We start from the raw sequence: 17,802 nt of genomic DNA on the forward strand, positions 1-17,802 counted from the left end.
TATTAATTTAACAAAGCATTAGGAAGTTTTCCGAAAAGGTAGAAGGTAAAGCACATTAACACCATTCCACCCAAACATGTTCTTAGTGATGGAGGTATGTGATTGGGCATGTATTGTAAGAGGTTACACATATCAGAAAACACTCCAATGTCAAAAGCAGAGAGGATGGCAAAAGATACCCAGCAGCCAAGACTCTACTAACGAACAGGAGCAAATGTATTTAGTTTTGTGTCCTTTCTCTGTCTTAAACTCTTTTCTTTCATTGCCCCAAGCATGCTTAGAATCAATATAAAATTCAACATTTGCTGCATCAAGATTATGAACTCACTTAAAAAGCAAACAAAGAACTGAAACAAAACAAAAACAACTAGAGTTAATGCCCAAGGTTTCTCTTTACTAGTAAAAATGTTTTCTGAATGCTTTGGAATCAGTGTTTCTCAACCTTAGATTTCCAAGCATATTACTGCCTATCATTAAATAGGGAGGGGAATGATTTTGAATAAAGAATAAAGGATGGAAGATAATCGTTTCTTACCTAAACAAAAATCTCAACATAAAATGTGAGGAATGGAAGTAGCCTTTTTCACTACTGATACTTGTGAATGCAAAATGTGGTTAACTGTTAAGGATATCTGGAAACCAGATAAGAGTGTGTGCTCATGTTTGCTTTTAATTAAATGGCTGCACAGATAAGCTTCAGAAACATTTATGAACATAGCAGGTATGCCACTTGGAGACAGAACTGAGCTTATGAATTAAAATCAATTTCCTCAAAAAATCCAACATGTAGGAAAGCCAGGGCAAGTGGCTGTTTTAACTAATATGTATCATTATTTTAAGTACTAAATGTGTTTCTTACAGACTGCTATAAGTACTGAATACTTCTATGCTCAAAGTTCCATGCTTTGTAAATTACTTGAAAAAATTTCCAAACCTCTAAGTTGGCCAACTGTCATTTGCACAGTAGATTAATCCTTGTTCACTATTGTGAATTAATAGGTTGTGCAGTTTTTTTCCCTCATCAAAGAGGACACTGCTGACTCTGGGAGTACCCCTAGCAATATCTGTGTGAAATGAATTGAGACTTATGCAGAGACTTTTAAAGTTCCATCCTCATTATTCCTTTCACCCAAGGCACATGACTTGCAGGATAATACTAGATTAAAGGCAAATATGAACGGAGAGAGAAGAGAGGCTTGCCTGAAGCGGGGTGAGTGGATTTGCAGAAGGGACCTACTTTGCCTGGGAACGCTTGGGCATGATCCGAGCATGTGTGCAAGAACACACACGCTCACCCTGCACGCACAGGGACGACTCAATTGCCAATTCATTCTCATTAAAGGAGCGTGTATGGGGAAGTTTGCCCTCACAACTTTCTTAACTCATATTTTATTCTCTTGCTACCATTACATAAAAGGCAAACCCATATCCATCTTTAAAACCCATTTCAAATATGGCTTTCTCATGAAGTCTTTCTAGATCTCCTGAACTGAAGATTCTGTTTCCTCCTCTTAAGCTCCTCTGGCACTTTCTCCGTGCTTGTCTTGCAGAATGGTTATCTGTCCCTCTCGCATACTCAGCTGAGTGCTCCTCGAGGATAGAGCTCACATCTGTATCCTTTTCGCATTGCCTATCGCACTGTCACTGTGGTGTTGCTCAAACATATATTGGGAACACAAGGAAGGGAGAAGGCAGACACGGGAAGGCCAAATGCTAAGCACAATTTCCTTACTGCTCTGGGATTACGGGTCTCCTATGATACAGGTTCCTATGCTAAGAAGCCACTTCACAGAGTTTCTTCTCCTGGCCTTCCTCTGCAGGGCACATACTGTGTTTCCCTGAAAACAAGACCTACCCATAAAATAAGCCCTAGCAGGATTTCTAAGCATTTGCGCAATATAAGCCCTACCCCGAAAATAAGACCTAGTGATGGGCATGGCTACGCAGCGTATCTGCACAACCCATGCATTTCCTTGCGGAGCAGTAAAGAAGACGAGCAGCCCTTCTCATCTGCCCCAGGCAAGCTCTATTGCTCGACATGAAAGATTGGGACCAATGGTTTTAAAGGGAATAGAGTCGCAAGAAATTCAGGATGGAATTCGGGGTTTGGAGAGTGATGATGATGTTCCAGAAGAAGACGACTTAACTGTATTTGAATAAATGTGGATTGTTGTACCGTACTTTAAAAAAAATAACACATCCCCTGACAATAAGCTCTAGGGTGTCTTCTTGAGAAAAAATAAATATAAGACCCTGTCTTATTTTCGTAGAAACACAGTAGTTGATGGCACACAGCTGCTGTGACAGCAAAGATGCCGCCAGTCACGTTGGACAGCCCACTGGAAGAGCAAGTTGACAAGTGAAGATAGTTTAGCATGTGCGACACTGAAGCTTCCCCTCTGCTAGGCTGAGTTTCTCTCTCTAAGGGACAACCGGAAAGGAAGTTTGTTTTGAACACTTAACCAGGAATTACAATTAAAAACATCTGTTGCAAAGGAAACCAGGTGTTGGGCAAGGAATGCAGACATTCTGTAATTTGCTGCTCTCCTCCGGGATCCAGCAGGGATTTCTGTGTTGTGTTAGTTAACACTAGTTAATGTAATTTTTGTGATAATTGTAGAGCAAATAGAGCAAACTCTCAAATATAATTAGGGAAAAGTGTTTCTAATTAACTTGTAACGCGTGAGTCGCACAGTAAAGCCACAAATCAGTTATGCATTGTCAGACCTAACAAGTGAAAATGCGCGGTACATTTCCATCTTGGCAAACAAACAAAACGACACAAAAATGCCCCAGCAGCACTTTCCTCTGAACCTTCATGAAACATGGGCGTGCTCTGAAATTTGACTGTAGACAAGCACAGGCACATCTCACGTAACCAGCACTAACGATCGTGGAGGTGATCAATATTTTGAAGGCAACCTCAGATGATTCTGGTACATCCAACATTTTACCTCGGCAGCATGTGAAATGTATCACAGTCACAAAATACCCTCCTGATGGGTGCACAAGAGTGGGGTTTTGATGAAAGCCCAAGAGGTTTCACCGGGAAGTAGAGGATTACAACAGCTGCAAGCCCCATCCCAAAGCCATAAGAACAGTTGCTCAGTGCTGGCTATAAGTTAGAGGGATAATATCGGCAATTTCTGCCATATTCATTAGAAGCAATTCCATTTTTTTTCTCTCTTGCTTAAGCAAACACAATGGAATATGAGGTGACCTCAAATTCATTCTAATTTGCAAAAATGATAAATGGGCCACATGGTTTCGCTAGAAAATTTAGCTACTATTAGCAGCAAGGTATTCTAGTATCTCTCAAAACATCCCCATCTCCTAACCCTCCCCTACTCTGCAGACTGCTGTAACTGCTGGCCTTGTGAGCACAAGAAACACTGGAGAGTTCTGCTAAATATGTGCATTCTGAGGCTGTAAGGAGTGACTCTCAGGCTGGGAACACTGGGAAGCAATAAGAATATAAGACTCAAGAAATAATGTGACATATCGGCTCTAGAAACATCTGCCATGTGCTACCCTGTGGCATAGTTAATAAAGAAGGGATATGAGATTGACTTACAGAATCACAAATGTCAGGAGTCTAATCTTACCACAGCACAAATAACTACAACTCCCCTAAAAGGACTTTATATTGAAATGTCTTGCTCACTGGGACACCAGTGACACCATCTGGGTCATTAATTAGAGAGCCGTCCTGCAGGGAAGGGTGAGCCATGGCTGGAAGGAAGGAGCCGGAGTTTCTGAAGACTCTATGGAACAGGGCAGTGATATCATCTTAGGACATTTACCTCCAGACTTCATGTATGAGCCAGGACCTTCCATCTAGTTTAACACACCATTTGGGGCTTTTTATTCCGTCAAACAGAGCTTCATTCTAGTAGCAAATCTCCATCCCTTTCTAATCCCCTTAGCCTGCTTGATTTTCCTCGTGGCACTTGCCACTCCCTGCAATTACAGATGTATTTGTCCTGGTTTATTTTCTGTCTTGTCTATGAGGGCAGGTCTCTGAGTTGTAAGCATGAAACATTCCACCAGCATTCTGTTAATGGATTATGAAATTTCATTATAATCTTGGTATGGTTTATTACTCCTTTACAAATATGAATCAATGGAAACACCAAGCCCCCTCTCAACTGCGCTCCTTTTTTTCTCCCTTCTTCTACCTGACTCCCTGAAAAACAGGCACTGGTGCTCCTGGCCATTGAGAAGAAAGCTACATGCTAGGGAAGGCTAGTGTCAGGCTAGAAGGTGCCTGGGTCTTCACTCCTTGCACCCCAAGCTCCTGCTCCTCACCTGCATATACAGCTGACCTTGAACAACACAGGTTTGAACTGAATGGGTCACTTACATGTGGATTTTCTTCTGCCTCTGCCAGCCTCAAGAAAGCAAGACCAACCCCACCTCTTCCTCCTCCTCAGCCTACTCAACATGAAGATGACAAGGAGGACATTTGTGATGATTCACTCCCACTTAATAAGTAATACATATATTTTATCTTCCCTACAGTTTTCTTTTTCTTCATAACATTTTCTTTTATCTAGCTTACATTATTTTAAGAATATGGTATATAATATTATTCATATACAAAATACGTGTTAATTGACTATGTTATCAGTAAGGTTTCTGGTTAATTAAGCTATTAGTAGTTAAGTCTTCGGGAGTCAAGTTATACATGAATTTTTGACTGTGGTGAGGGGTCAGCGCCTCACTGTTCAAGGGCCAACTACTATAGTAGGCACTCAACAATGATTTGTTTGATGAATGGATGAATTAGGCTTACAATCTACAGAGCTGCTTCAGTCTCTGGGACTGAGGGTGGGGTGGGCAGGAAGTTAATGGTGTGGACTTCCTAATTTGAGTAGACTCAGCCTGGTTGGGAAGAAAATTAGGAAACAGAATTGTGCTGACGGTTGTTTTTGCCTTTTGCTTACACATATAACTGGGCTCACCTCTGCAGAGAAATAATCCCAAAATGGTCAAAGTGACAAAAGACAAGAACAGGTAATATCTCTTTAAAGAATGTGTGAGATCCCTAGCCTGTTAGGACATGGCCTGCGGTCAAGAGGTGGACCAAACACAAAAACTTATCTTCTCTCCTCCTCAGCAATCCATCGGAATTAACTTCAGTGGGTCAGTAGGGAAAGATTGTTCCTGAGGCCTGATGTTTCCCTCCTGTGAAGGGAGCACAATTAACATGACACAGGACTCTTCCAGGCTCCTGTCACTCTTCCCCTGGGAGGTGGAGGAACTTATGGAAGGCATCAGTGGGCATGCATGGCTTGGCCCAGCTCTGCCCTTCTTCCTTTCGGGAATAAGTGGCCACAGGGAACTCTGGTTCCCCTGACAACTGGCAGAGGAGGAGGGAGGCTGCCCTGACAAACTGCTGCCTGTGTCATGATAGATAAGTCCAATTAATTCTGAGGCTTTGTATGAGCAAACCCACTTGGCTAACAGGCCTACAGCCTGGCCTCCAATTTGACCCCTAGCAGTAATGAGTTGATAACATCAGCACCCTCTTTATTTTGTCAGAACATGATTGTGGAAGAAAGTGTGCAATAGAGGGTTGATAGGCTATGGCCCGAGGGCCAACCACCTGCTTCTATTTTATTGATTCGTGACCACAACCATTTGTTCATGGATTGCCTATGGCACTTTCATGCAGTACAGGTAGAGCTGAGTAGTTGTAACAGACTTTGGGGTCTACAGACTAAAACGTTTTCTGTCTACCCTTTTACTGAAAAAGTTTGCCAACTCCTATTCTAGAATCTAGAGGAATATGGCAGAAAAGCAAGCTGCCTCTAGAGCCACACTTTCAGGTTCCAGAGCAAAGGACAAGGAAAAGGTAGGCAGGACTCAATTTGAGCAAACCTTGCTGTTGCTATGCATGCTAAAAAGCAAAGTGTTCAACTTAAGAAGCAGGTGCAACAGTTAGAAATGCAACAGAGCTTTCCTGAAATCTGTAGGGAGTTGCAGAGGGAAATGAACTGCAGAAGGACATCACATCCCAGCAGCAGAAAGACATGGTTCTCAGGGCCTGGAACAGGAGCAAGCAGAGACAGCGACCTGAGGTGCACAGAGCAAGGCTAAGCTCCTAGGTGCAACATGATGCAGCAAGGTTGAGGGCAGCTTCAGTTCCCCAGTCTGCTGAGAATGATTTTGCAGGCTTTGCCAGCATGGGAGAGAGAATCAATTCCATAGTGGAAAGCGGAGAAATAGCTGCTGCGGCACAGGACTGAGGAATGCCGGTTAACAAGCCAGAGCACCGTGGAAGGCGTGTCACCAGGCAGCACACATACCCTCCCCTGTGTGGCACTAGAGAGCCAGGACCCCACTCCCAGAGAGGAAATTTAAAACCAAATGCTTCAAATATGCTCAAACATGACACACCACCTGGAGATGTGGCTGCCTCCATTGCCAGTATATCAATGTCAGCGTCACAGGGTGGCAGTAATGTCTATAGACAACAGGCATGGATGGGTCTCCCTTCAAACAGGAAATGAATAATGCCAAAATTAACCTCTGCATGGACTGTTTCACCCGATTCAATTTAAATTCACAGATTATGAACTGCAAAACCAGGTACCAAGAGACTGGCCTGCCCTGACTAAAGCCAAGGACCTTCCATGTGTTCGCCTTCCCTGACCCTGTGGCCAATGGAATAAGAGTCCTCCAAAGATGCCCACATCCTAATCCCCGCACCTGTGCTTAAGGTCCTGTACTTGGCACAAGGGGCTTTGCAGATGGGATTAAGGTAGGGAATCTGGGATGGGAGATAATCATGGAGCTAGTCCCATGTTAACCAGGTAAGCCCAATCTAATCACATGGGTCATTAAAGCAGAGAACCCTTCCCAGTGGTGACGAGAGGGAAGTGTGACTGTGGAAGAATCATCAGAGATGAGTGCTGCTGGCTTTGAAGTCAGTGGAAAGGGATCACAAGCCAAAGAATGTGGGAACTTCTAGAAGCTGGAAAAGGCAAGGAAGTGGATTGTCTCCTGGAGCCTCCAGGAAGGAACATGGCCCCACTGAGTCTGTGAGTTCAGCCAGGTCAGACCTGTGTCAGACTTCTAACCTCCAGAACTGCAAAGTAATAAATCTGCATTGTTTCAAGCTGCTACAACTTGTAGTGATTTGTTACAGCAGCACTAGGTAACCGATACAGACTTCACCAAAGGGCTGGCTTCTGGGCACATACCTGTGTCTGGGATAACTTCTCTTACGGGTTGCAGTGGCTTGTTTTCTAAATCTCATGGGCAGAGAGCCAGTGTTCACATTTATTAACAGTGAGATGAGCGGCAGTTCGTAATGAAACCTTGCATTTTCCGAGGACCTGAAAGTTATGTTGCCAATTCCAGCATAAGGCAGCCCAGGACTCACTGCCAAAGGACCCAGACCCTGCATAGGCACAAGAAATCTATCGGGAAAGACTGTGTAGAATAAAAAAGTTGGGGAGGATGGTTTTTACACTTTAGTTGGCTTAAGAATTATGGACTTTGAACTTTAACACACAATGGCAAGAGATATTGATTTTTCAACTTTAATTCCTTTGAACTTTAATGTCTTTGGACTTCAACATGAAAGTGGATTTAAACTTTGATTTTTAATTTCTCCTTGGGAATTTGATATTTGGTGGGGTTTATATTAAAATTCGGATCATCTCTACATTGCTGGCATTTCATTATTGGGATGTCTCTATTCATTTTTTCCTTTGTGATGGTGTTTAATCTTCTCACAGGACCTCTGGTTTGCTTTGTTGGACAATATAGCTGAACATTATTTGGCATAAGAAAGGAAACTGAGATTTACTTTTAAGTCTTGGGAACACAGTGACCCTGAATTTGATTTAAATAATTTGTTCCTTTGGCCCATTTTGGTGGCTCCTGGGATAATATTTTAATGTATAAACTGCTCACCAGGAATTCCAGGTGGTCCCCCCAAAGTGCCATGAAGCTAGAAGGAAAACTTTCTTGATAAACTGCTTAGCTCCTGCTTTGGGGAGCACAGCCATACCTCTGGATGACTCTAACAAAGATGGCAAGAGAAAAACAATCTGGGGGATGTAATGGGAGAAATGTCTCCCCTGTTCCAGTGACCCCTTCCATGCAGGGTGTTTAATTAACATTATGCCCCATATGTCTCTGGAATTAGCAAGCTCACTTGCCTGACAGACCTAAAGTAATGTCTCTAACCTGGCTTCTATCAGCAACAGAGATAATATTTAGTAATATTTACATTTTGTTTTACTTATCAAACCCATGCAGAGGAGAAGATGTTATTTATTAGGGACGTAATGGAATTAAGAAGAGAACAGAAGGAGTAATTCATCAGATGAGGAATTTCATCGCATTTCTGCAAGATGCAAAACGGAGGTGAGTTGGCAGGTGGAGCTGAAGGGGAAGCCAGCACAGCCCAGGGGACATGCAGAGGGGACTCTCTCCCGGGGATACTGGCCTGGTGGAGCTCTAGGAAAGATTCACACTCAGAGAAGGTGGGCTGCAGGCAGTGTGGAGATGTGAGGAGGGAGGTTCCAAAGGGGTGAATGATTGAAAGACAACAGTCATCCACCCTCTCATTCTCCACTCCCATGTAGGTGGAGAGAACACGCAGCACCAGGAAACTCCTGTCCCCTGTCCCCTGTCTCCTGTCCCCAGGCTACACAAGTAAACAAAACAAATGGGTCAGAAGAATCTCCAAAGAGATTGCACTGGGGAGATCTAAAAATCTACCATGGACATCTGAGCCTTAGAGAAAAGGCTTCTTCATTAAGAACCTTGAAGGGCTCCTCACAACGACAGCTCACTCCTACCTGCTCACCCTGAGTAAAGTTTACAGTCAACAAGGTTCACTAATGTGCACAGAGCTAAGACAAACTCAGTATTTCTTCCATTTTAAAAATAAGCAGAAGGCTGAGGACCACCACGTATTTAAAGCAAGCCCACAAAACCAATGAGAAAGGCTACTGTTACAAAAAGGAAAACAGAAAAATTGACAACAGAAAAAATTGAGATAATCCATGCTAAAGAGAAAAAAAATCAAACCTTAGTTCCAAATAATATATTTAGAGAAATTCAAGAATAAATTACATTCATAAAACAAAAATAGAGGCCATTAAAAAACCACAAAAGAGAATTCTTAGAACTAAAAGAAAAGATGATATTTCCTTGGGGCCTCTGCAAAAAACAAAACAAAACAAAACAAAACAAAAAGCCCCATAAAGTCTCCCAGATAGATTGGGGAATAAATGTATGATGTTGGATATTAGAGAAATAAATCTTTCAAAATAGATGATAAAAGGGCAAAGAGCTCCAAATTATTAATATATAAGAAAATATGAGAATAATGATCCATGAGGTTCAAAATCTGACTAATTCCAGAAAGAGAGTATAAAGAAATTGGAAGAATGAGAATTATTTTAAAAAACTGACAATTTGCTGGCACTGAAGAAGCTCATGACTCTTCTTTAAATTGAAAACATTCGATACCAATGAACCTTTTTTAAAAAAGGCACACACCAAGATATATCATCAGAGAATTTCACAGTGTCAAGGATACAATTAAATTATAGAAAATATACCTGAGAAAAATAATTTTCTACCCAGAATTCCATATCTAGTAAATATCAATCATGTTCTAGTAAATATTCTAGTAAATATCTAGTAAATATCAATCATAGTTCAAGATGAACTTTTTCAGAATTTAATTTCCCACCTATCCCTTTTTTAGGAACTGCTGAGAGAGTAAACCAAGAGAGAAGACATAGGGTCTCAGAGACAGAAGTTCTGATTTCCCATGACTGTCTCAGCGGGTCTAGAGAGCAACATCCAAACCTGTCCAAAGACAGAGGATTCTGAGAAGGAAGGAGATTATGGAGAAAAGAGGGAATCAGTAACTATGGAAATCACAGGCGAGGGTGAGTCAGTGGCCTGTCTCATTCATTAAAAGAAAAGACCCTTCCAGTCTGTGAAGCATGAGATAGAAGAATACACTCTGCTCTTGGAGAAAGTAGTGCTTCCAAGGACACTTGTTTTCAACCAAAATAAAACTTATTTATTATAAATGTTATGGTTTCATAAAAACTGTTTTATTATGATTTGTAAACCATTCTGAAATCTTTAGTTGGGCATTTTAAAATTTAGGTCGATTATTTCCATATTTAGAGAGAGAAACATTGTATTAGTCAAGCCCAAAGGACATGTAGCGTTTCTAATCAAAGTTTATTTGCTTAGGAGCATTTCAAGTAATGGCTAACACAGAATAGCTTTAAGTGGATTTAAATAAAATTCTGATCATCACCTCATAGTAATTATTGCATAGGAAGACAATTATTTATTGCCAGGCCTAACAGGCAGCAAAATATATTCTGCTGTTAATAGATACCGCAGTGCAAACAGGCAGCTGTTTTTTTTTTTCAGTGTGTGTGTTTGTGTGTTGAATGTAAATGCATGTAAATATCTAAATTTTAACATTTTATTACTGCTCAGTTTGCCAAGCAATATTCAATAAATAATGTAGAGCTCTGCAAGACTGTTTCTTCCTTTCAGCCTTCTACCATTTATAATTCGGCACTCTCAATACCATAGGTCCTTCTGGATATATAGCTAGGTCTAATCTAGAATCTGGTCTTCAAACTAGGCTTTATTTTTTAAAAATCACTAAAATTGTTCTCTTGAATATTTGTTCACAACACATCCTAGTTTATAAATATCTAGAAAGGAATTTAAAGGGGACCTCATCTTCCCTCCACCTGTAATTTTTTGTTTAAGAGACATTTATTCACATGCATGAGATAATGGGTAGGAAAGAGAATGCACGAGAAAAAACTCCCTTATACCAGGATCCTGTAAGGTGCTGAGTCCTTATTCCTTGCTGAGCTCTGGATTAGGTCCTCTAGGGAAGTGCAGAGGAACTAAAGGCATAATTGTTATACTTAAATCATTGTTTTGTTTTAATTCATGCATGGATATCTAACTCAATTCCAAAATGGATTTGTGGCAGCTCCTTGTGACAACAGAAGCGCAGTGAGCCTTTCTTCTGCTACACCCTACTCCAGCCCTCAGAGCTGTCCACTCCCTTGCTGCTCATCTAGTAAGTTTCTAAAATGTGGACATGCTGGTCAGGGAAGTCTCTTTAAATATTTAGCAGCTAGTACTGCATGGGTGCTGACCATTCGGGACAGAGCCCCGCCAGGGCAGTGGGCGTTGGTGTGAGCATCAGCACAGCTCATGTGGTAGCCGAGGGCATGCAAGGCGTAGCCCCGCACCTGCCGCCTGCAGAAATTGAAAAGTATTTGAGAATGCATGACTAGGGAATGAATGATATGCTTGGGTTTGCACAGGAAGGCTTACTATGCTAAAGAGTTCATCGGATATGGAAAGAGACAAGAATCTCAAAGGAGGAAGAGTGTAAAAAGAATAAAAGACAAGAGAAATGGAGGATTTGATGACCTTCAGGTGAAACTGGATTAGCTGCTCTAAAACAATGGATTTCCCAAGACTCTGCAGGAGCCAATAGCATTCAAGCTTTTGTAGCCCACTTTGGCAGATGACCAGGGTTGGTGCTGAAGATGCAAATGACCCTCTAGGGCTCTCTGAGGTCAATTTATTTTGCTTCATTTTACTTTTGCTTCAGGCAGTGGAGTCAGCTTTGGCTAGGTGTGCATCACTGATGCAATGTCTACACAAAACTCAGCTGAGCCCGGCAGGTTTCCAGGGGCCCTCAGATTTCTGCCAGTGTGGACACTTAGAATGCTTTGTCACTACAGACTGGCTCACAGTAAGCAGTTTCTTCCACACTGGAATGTTCTCTTCAATGATCCCTTCCTCTTTCCTTCTCTAGAGTGGAAGCTTGGCCAAGGGACTTGCAAGTTTGCAAAAGTATCTATGACGGCAACTCCAGAAACCATGAACTTCAGCTTTTGTAGAAATGTTCTGATATGCTTTCTTTGAGAAAGGTGAAATTCATGCCTGAAGTTCAACCAAGCACTATTTGACCCTGCCTCTAGAAAGGGAGAAAGCATCTACTGAAGTAGCAACCACAGTCCCTCTTAGTCTATTTGGCTATCACTGAAGAGGACAGCAATTCTTCTAGGAGATATGGAGCAAGCTTCAACCCCAACACACGCTGATGAAAACACACGGGGTCGTGACATCGCAGTGGGTCCAAACCTTGTTCTTCTCAAAAGAAATGGAATAAGAGGTATGTCCTCTCTGTATATCAAGGACTTGAATCCTTCCTACATCCCAAGTTTCATCAAGAAAAGAAACAAGAGGTTATTTGCCTATGATGTTTCCAAATGGAGCTCACACAGGCAGTTTTGATGCTGCCCAGCGAGACACCCGGAAGCAGTCAGAAGCAGTGCTGAAGGCAATGAAGTAGCTGGCGGTCAGTTCCTTTACAGTGACTTCGAATAGCAGCAGGAGCACAGGGCACGTGGCTGCAGATGATATCATGTGGCAGGGGCATTGCATTTCCTTTCTGTTTTAAGCCATCACTCATCTCAACCTTTTGCGTGTGGCCAAGTTTCTTTGGCAATGACATAATGTACCATGGAGGGTGTTTCTAGACAAGGGTTTTGAGTCGGAGCAAATTCAAATTTTAGTAAAATCTAATTCTTTTCAAATCATGAGATGAATGCATACAGAAGGTGCTCTGCTGGCCCCCGGTTCTGAGGACTTCATGCATCAGCTGGCAATGTCTGACTGCGCAGAAGCGTCATGCTTCCATCGCAGGCACTGAGCCCTTTCCCTTGCAGGCATGTCCAACTTAAACACAGCCCACAGAAATAAGGATGGGTGTTCATAACCATAACACCAGGGAATATTTTCAGTTATGTAACTCACCCAAAACTATCCTAGATATCATATGTGGATAATAATAATTTTACCTTTCCTGGCCAATGTCACCCCATATTAGTTTGGTGTGAAATATTACTTTAATAACATGGAAACGCTTAACAATTATTTTTTTCCATAAAGACAGTTCTCCACATACAGAAAGAAAAAAGAAAAGGGAAAAAAATAATTTCAGCCTAGTTCTAATTTAGTTGAGAATGAGAAATAAATGTGATAATAATCTTAAAGGGTATGAATTTAAGAAAATACATTGAAATTGGGAGTCTCGACCCAGGACTGAACAAATGTTTATGGCTCTCTAGCTTGCGCCATGTATTATCTTCAATAAACACATTCACGTACATTCCATCAGCATAGCTGCAAGGAAATCTTAGAGTTGAGATAGAACGGGAGTCATCTTTTCATCTTGGATAATCATGGATGATTAAAAGATCTTTTTGCAAAGGCAACTTTGCAATCCGTTTGCCAAATACTTGCTTACAGGGGTACTTTGATGAACCAAACATCAAATATCCCTTAGCACAGCAGTGAGCGTAATTGAGAAGAGTAAGCACTAGAGTAACTGGAAAGCTCATCTTGAGCCCACCTATGTCAACAGCTCTCCAATAAGGAAAGCTGCACAAACACAAGGGATGGCAGCTAATGCTTACTGTGTCCACATGTATTCCAAGAAAGTATGTCCCAAATGCTTAACATGGTCTCATTCATTAAACCCTCACAAATCTACGAGGTGGGCACTATAATTATCTCTATTTTACAAAACACAAAAGTTCTATGATCATGGAGAAACTTTCTCTTGTGTTCATTTTTGAAATATTCCGTAATAAGTAATAATATTACCTTGGGACTTTTAGTAAGCACAAATATGTTATTTAGGAAATTAACTGCTCAGGATGACAAGCTCTCTGCTGTTAACCACACTACAAGGCAAGACAGATACCTTATTACCAATAACTCACATGCCTGTCCTTCTATCAATTATTATTAATGCTATTATCATGCTGGCCCACTGGTATTTTAAGATGCTCAACTACTTCTAAAATCATAGAATTTCAGTGAGAGTTACACTTATTGGATTCTAATTATTTTATACGGTCTATCCATGTGTGGCATATTTCATACCATTTTATTCACTTATTTGCTCATTTGAATACACCTATTAGGACTGTTATAAGCACACTGAGAAGCCCCAGACCATAATATTTGGTTAGCACCTTTGTTACCATGCTGGATAATGGAAAATTCATCTTGAGATAACATGTAATAATTCACTCATGATTCTAACCTGTGACCAGCTCCCGGATCTCCAGGTCGGTGGTCTTGCGGAGTAACCTCACCAGCGCTGGGATGCCACCGCAGTTTTTCAGAGCAATTTTGTTATCATCGTTGGCCTTCCCATACACCAAGTTTCTCAAAGCTCCACAGGCACTACGGTGGACTTCGGTCATCCGATGATCCAACAGGTCCACCAGGAGCTGAATGCCTCCTTGTCTCCTTATCTGAAAGAGCAAAGGACACAACTTTTGCCTTAGAGTTTAAGGTTTCACCACCCAAAACATGTTTTTCATACGAAGTATCTGCTACAATTAATTGCCCTGAACTAAATTAGGGTGAAAACAAAAAAGGCAAAAAGAAAAACAAAAATAAGTCTTCTCCTTGGTTCTATTGCCTGCACTTGTTTTAATATCCTACTAATAAACATTCAAATGCACTTCTTTCAAGCTGTAGAATTTTGGAAAGGTGATTTCAACTTCCTAATGGGCGTCTCAGACATTTCTCTCTATAAAAATACGCCACACACTCATGGCAGGAAGCAGATGAAGGAGCAAAAGGCATTAGAATGATCCTCATTCCTTAGACTTATTAAATTTAACCACTGTCTTAAAGATCTACAGGATTGATGTACAAAATGTTAAAATTATGCTTAATAAGGAAATGCTCCAAACATTTCAAAGGAACCAGAAGCCAAACAAGAAACTGGAAGAACTGACACAAGGAGTTTTATCTCAGAAGACCTGGGAAAATAAGAACATCACTCACATGAGAGGCAGGACAGCTTGGCCAAGGCATGTCATATTTAACTTAGGTATTTGATCAATAACAACAACAACAAAAATCACATTAACTTTTAGTGTTCTTTTTGCCTTAAGAAAATTTTAATCTTTTATAAGTAAATGCAAAACACTTTTTTGCAGTGTATTTCCCGATGCAATGTTCTTCTTGCTGCCCTTTGATGTTGGCAGCAATTTAAAAATTTAAACTGGAAACAAAATAAAGTGGCGAGTTAACATACAGACTATTTCGTGGCGTTTTCATTAGCAAAGCTGCGTTGGAATACTTCTGCATTTTTATGGAAAAATAACAGGATTCACCAGGCAACATCCTCCTCTTTTTCTTTTTTCTTACGCCAGAGTTCCTCAGGGACAGAAGGGTTGGCAGCTTCTCTACTTAATTTTCTTGTTACAGAAAACTCATCATCCCACAGATGTGCTGGGGTGCACAGCTAAGACCCTCAGCTTTTTCAGGGTGCTCAAGTGCCACTTTCTCTAAGAGGTGACTCTACCCACATTGTTTAAAATGGCTATGTGAACCACACCCATTTCCCAAGCCAGCATCTGTCAGAGAATTCTTCATAGCACTTGTCATGTTCTAACTTATTCATCATGTTTATCACCACCCTCTGTCTTCTGTTAGAGCTCGTGTGTTCTGGGAGTGGGGTAGGTCTCTTTGTTTTGATCACTGACATATCCCTATCCCTATCCTGAGCGCAATGCCAGACTCGTAATCAATGTTCACTAAATATTTGTTGAAGTTACGGGGAGCCCTAATTAATATATTCGTGTTTCTCGGATTTGCCAAAACAATGCTTCTCAAAGTTGAATAATATCTCTCTTTAAAGAAAAAAAAATCCTTTTGTGAACAGCCAAGAAATGTATCCAGAGGGCTCGGCCCAGAGGCTTTTCCTACACCATCTTGCAAACAAAGCGAGGGCAGCTTCACTCATACAGGGTGGACCGCTGATGACTCAGAACAGGCCTGTAGGAATTATTTTCATTTATCAACAAATGAAAGCACACAAAGCTGAAGTCCTCAGAGAACTCACGGGGCCATAAGTCTCTAATCTGGAAAACATGAATGTAGTGTTTCATGTGTCACATCTCCTGTGAGAACAGGACCAGGGAGGAGAGAAGGAAGGAAGGACTTAGAGGGACAGTGTTGTGGAGCAGGGCATGTCTGCACAGCCTGCGGGCGGTGACAGTCCCTGGGGAAGGGGGCTCAAGGGACTATTGGGTTAACTTAAAAAAGAGAAAAATGATCAGAAAACAACTTTCCCAACTTACAGTTTTTTTTTGTTTTGTTTTGTTTTGGTTTTTTGGGGGGAGACAGAGTCTCACTCCATTGCCTGGTTAGCTCACAGCAACTCCTGGGCTTAAGCAATCCTTCCTTCTCAGCCTCCCGAGTGAGTAGCTGGGACTACAGGCATGCGCCACCATGTCCAGTTAATTTTTTCTATATATTTTTAGTTGTCCAGCTAATTTCTTTCTATTTTCAGTAGAGATGGGTTGTAGCTCTTGCTGAGGCTGGTCTCGAACTCCTAACCTCAAGCGATCCGCCCACCTTCCGGAGTGCTAGTGTTACAGGAGTGAGCCACTGCACCCAGCCCCAACTTATGGTTTTACTGAGAGGCTGCTTGGCACTGACGCAAGAGAAATGAAGTTTGTATCAATATATATATATGTGTCCCATATATACACCCGGATTATAACCACATCCACTGTAATGTACACTTCAGAAGAGATAATCCATTTGTACAAAAAGATTAAACTATGAGTGTCATCTTCTCTACATGTGTGTATCCGTGTGTGTGTGATTTACTTCAAAATTCTCTGGGTTTAATTTTTGTGATAATGACAAGCCACTAAAAAAGAGATAATAAATCCATTCTTACAGTGAATCCATCAGTTATATGTTAAAAGCTGAATCTATCAGTTATATGATAAAAGATGTATCATAAATCTATTTTATTTATATGTATACAATTTAGCTATACTAGATATTATAATTAAGACTCCTAATTTATGATAATAAATTTCCCATTCATATGACTTAATGAATTAAGCTATTAAAATATTATTCCAAAACATTAAAAGGGAAAATGAATTCAAAATGAATGCAATATGAATTCTTGATGCTATACAGAGAATACAGTGTTTTTGTTATTGACTCTAATTAATGAGATACACCCAAATTTGTAATGAGATCTTAAGTTCTATTTTCATCTATTTGGAGAAACACAAATAAGACAATAACTTCTTTTCTCTTGCTCTTATTTGGAGTCACCAGATCATCTGTATTAAAAACTTTGGGTTTGGGGAGTTGAATTTTATCTAAGATTGTGAGAGTCCCACGTCAGTTTTCTGAAGCCAAACATTAGTCAGAGTTAATATTTAAATATGCGCATTGGTGAAACAGGATGGCCAGGTCTGTGGTTCTTCCTCCTCCTGCTGCCTCCCCTCGCCCCACAGGACCCAGGGAAGCCTACAGTGGCTTTCAGTCCCATCCTCCTGGGTGGCTGTGGATGGTCAGACACTGTCTCTACACTTCCCCCTGCTTTGCTTTGTTCCTGGAGCCTCCTCCCTCCAGCTTCTGCTGGTACCCAACCCTCCAATTTCTCCCTGTACTTAACTTTTAAAAAGGTTCCACAGAAACCTATTTTAAACATTAATAAAGTATAACTTTTAGAAAAACTATCAGGGGAAACTGTTTTCTCTGAATTGGCACCCTTATTTCTTCTCCCACTCGATGGCGAGCGATCTGGTTCCAATTTATGCCCCACATAAGTCGCCCCCCTTCTAGCAGGCTGAGCCCAGGGTTTTGCTGACACGCAATCACTGAGGGTCCGTTTACCCTCTTACCTTCCTTCCTTAATCGTCTTCC

The 17,802-nt window shown here is 41.2% G+C and overlaps 1 protein-coding gene across 3 annotated transcripts in view; it reads right to left on the reverse strand.

Moving 5' to 3' along the window:
• CTNND2 (catenin delta 2) overlaps positions 1-17,802 on the reverse strand; it is an 862,752-nt gene that overhangs the window by 198,714 nt on the left and 646,236 nt on the right. For all 3 annotated transcript variants that reach the window (XM_076007934.1, XM_076007935.1, XM_012790278.3), the window contains exon 11: positions 14,150-14,363. In XM_076007934.1, coding sequence (XP_075864049.1) covers positions 14,150-14,363 — 214 coding nt within the window. The remainder of the gene's footprint in view (positions 1-14,149; positions 14,364-17,802) is intronic.

Source organism: Microcebus murinus, chromosome 11 (genome assembly GCF_040939455.1).
Source record: "Microcebus murinus isolate Inina chromosome 11, M.murinus_Inina_mat1.0, whole genome shotgun sequence".
NCBI classification, from domain to species: domain Eukaryota; kingdom Metazoa; phylum Chordata; class Mammalia; order Primates; family Cheirogaleidae; genus Microcebus; species Microcebus murinus.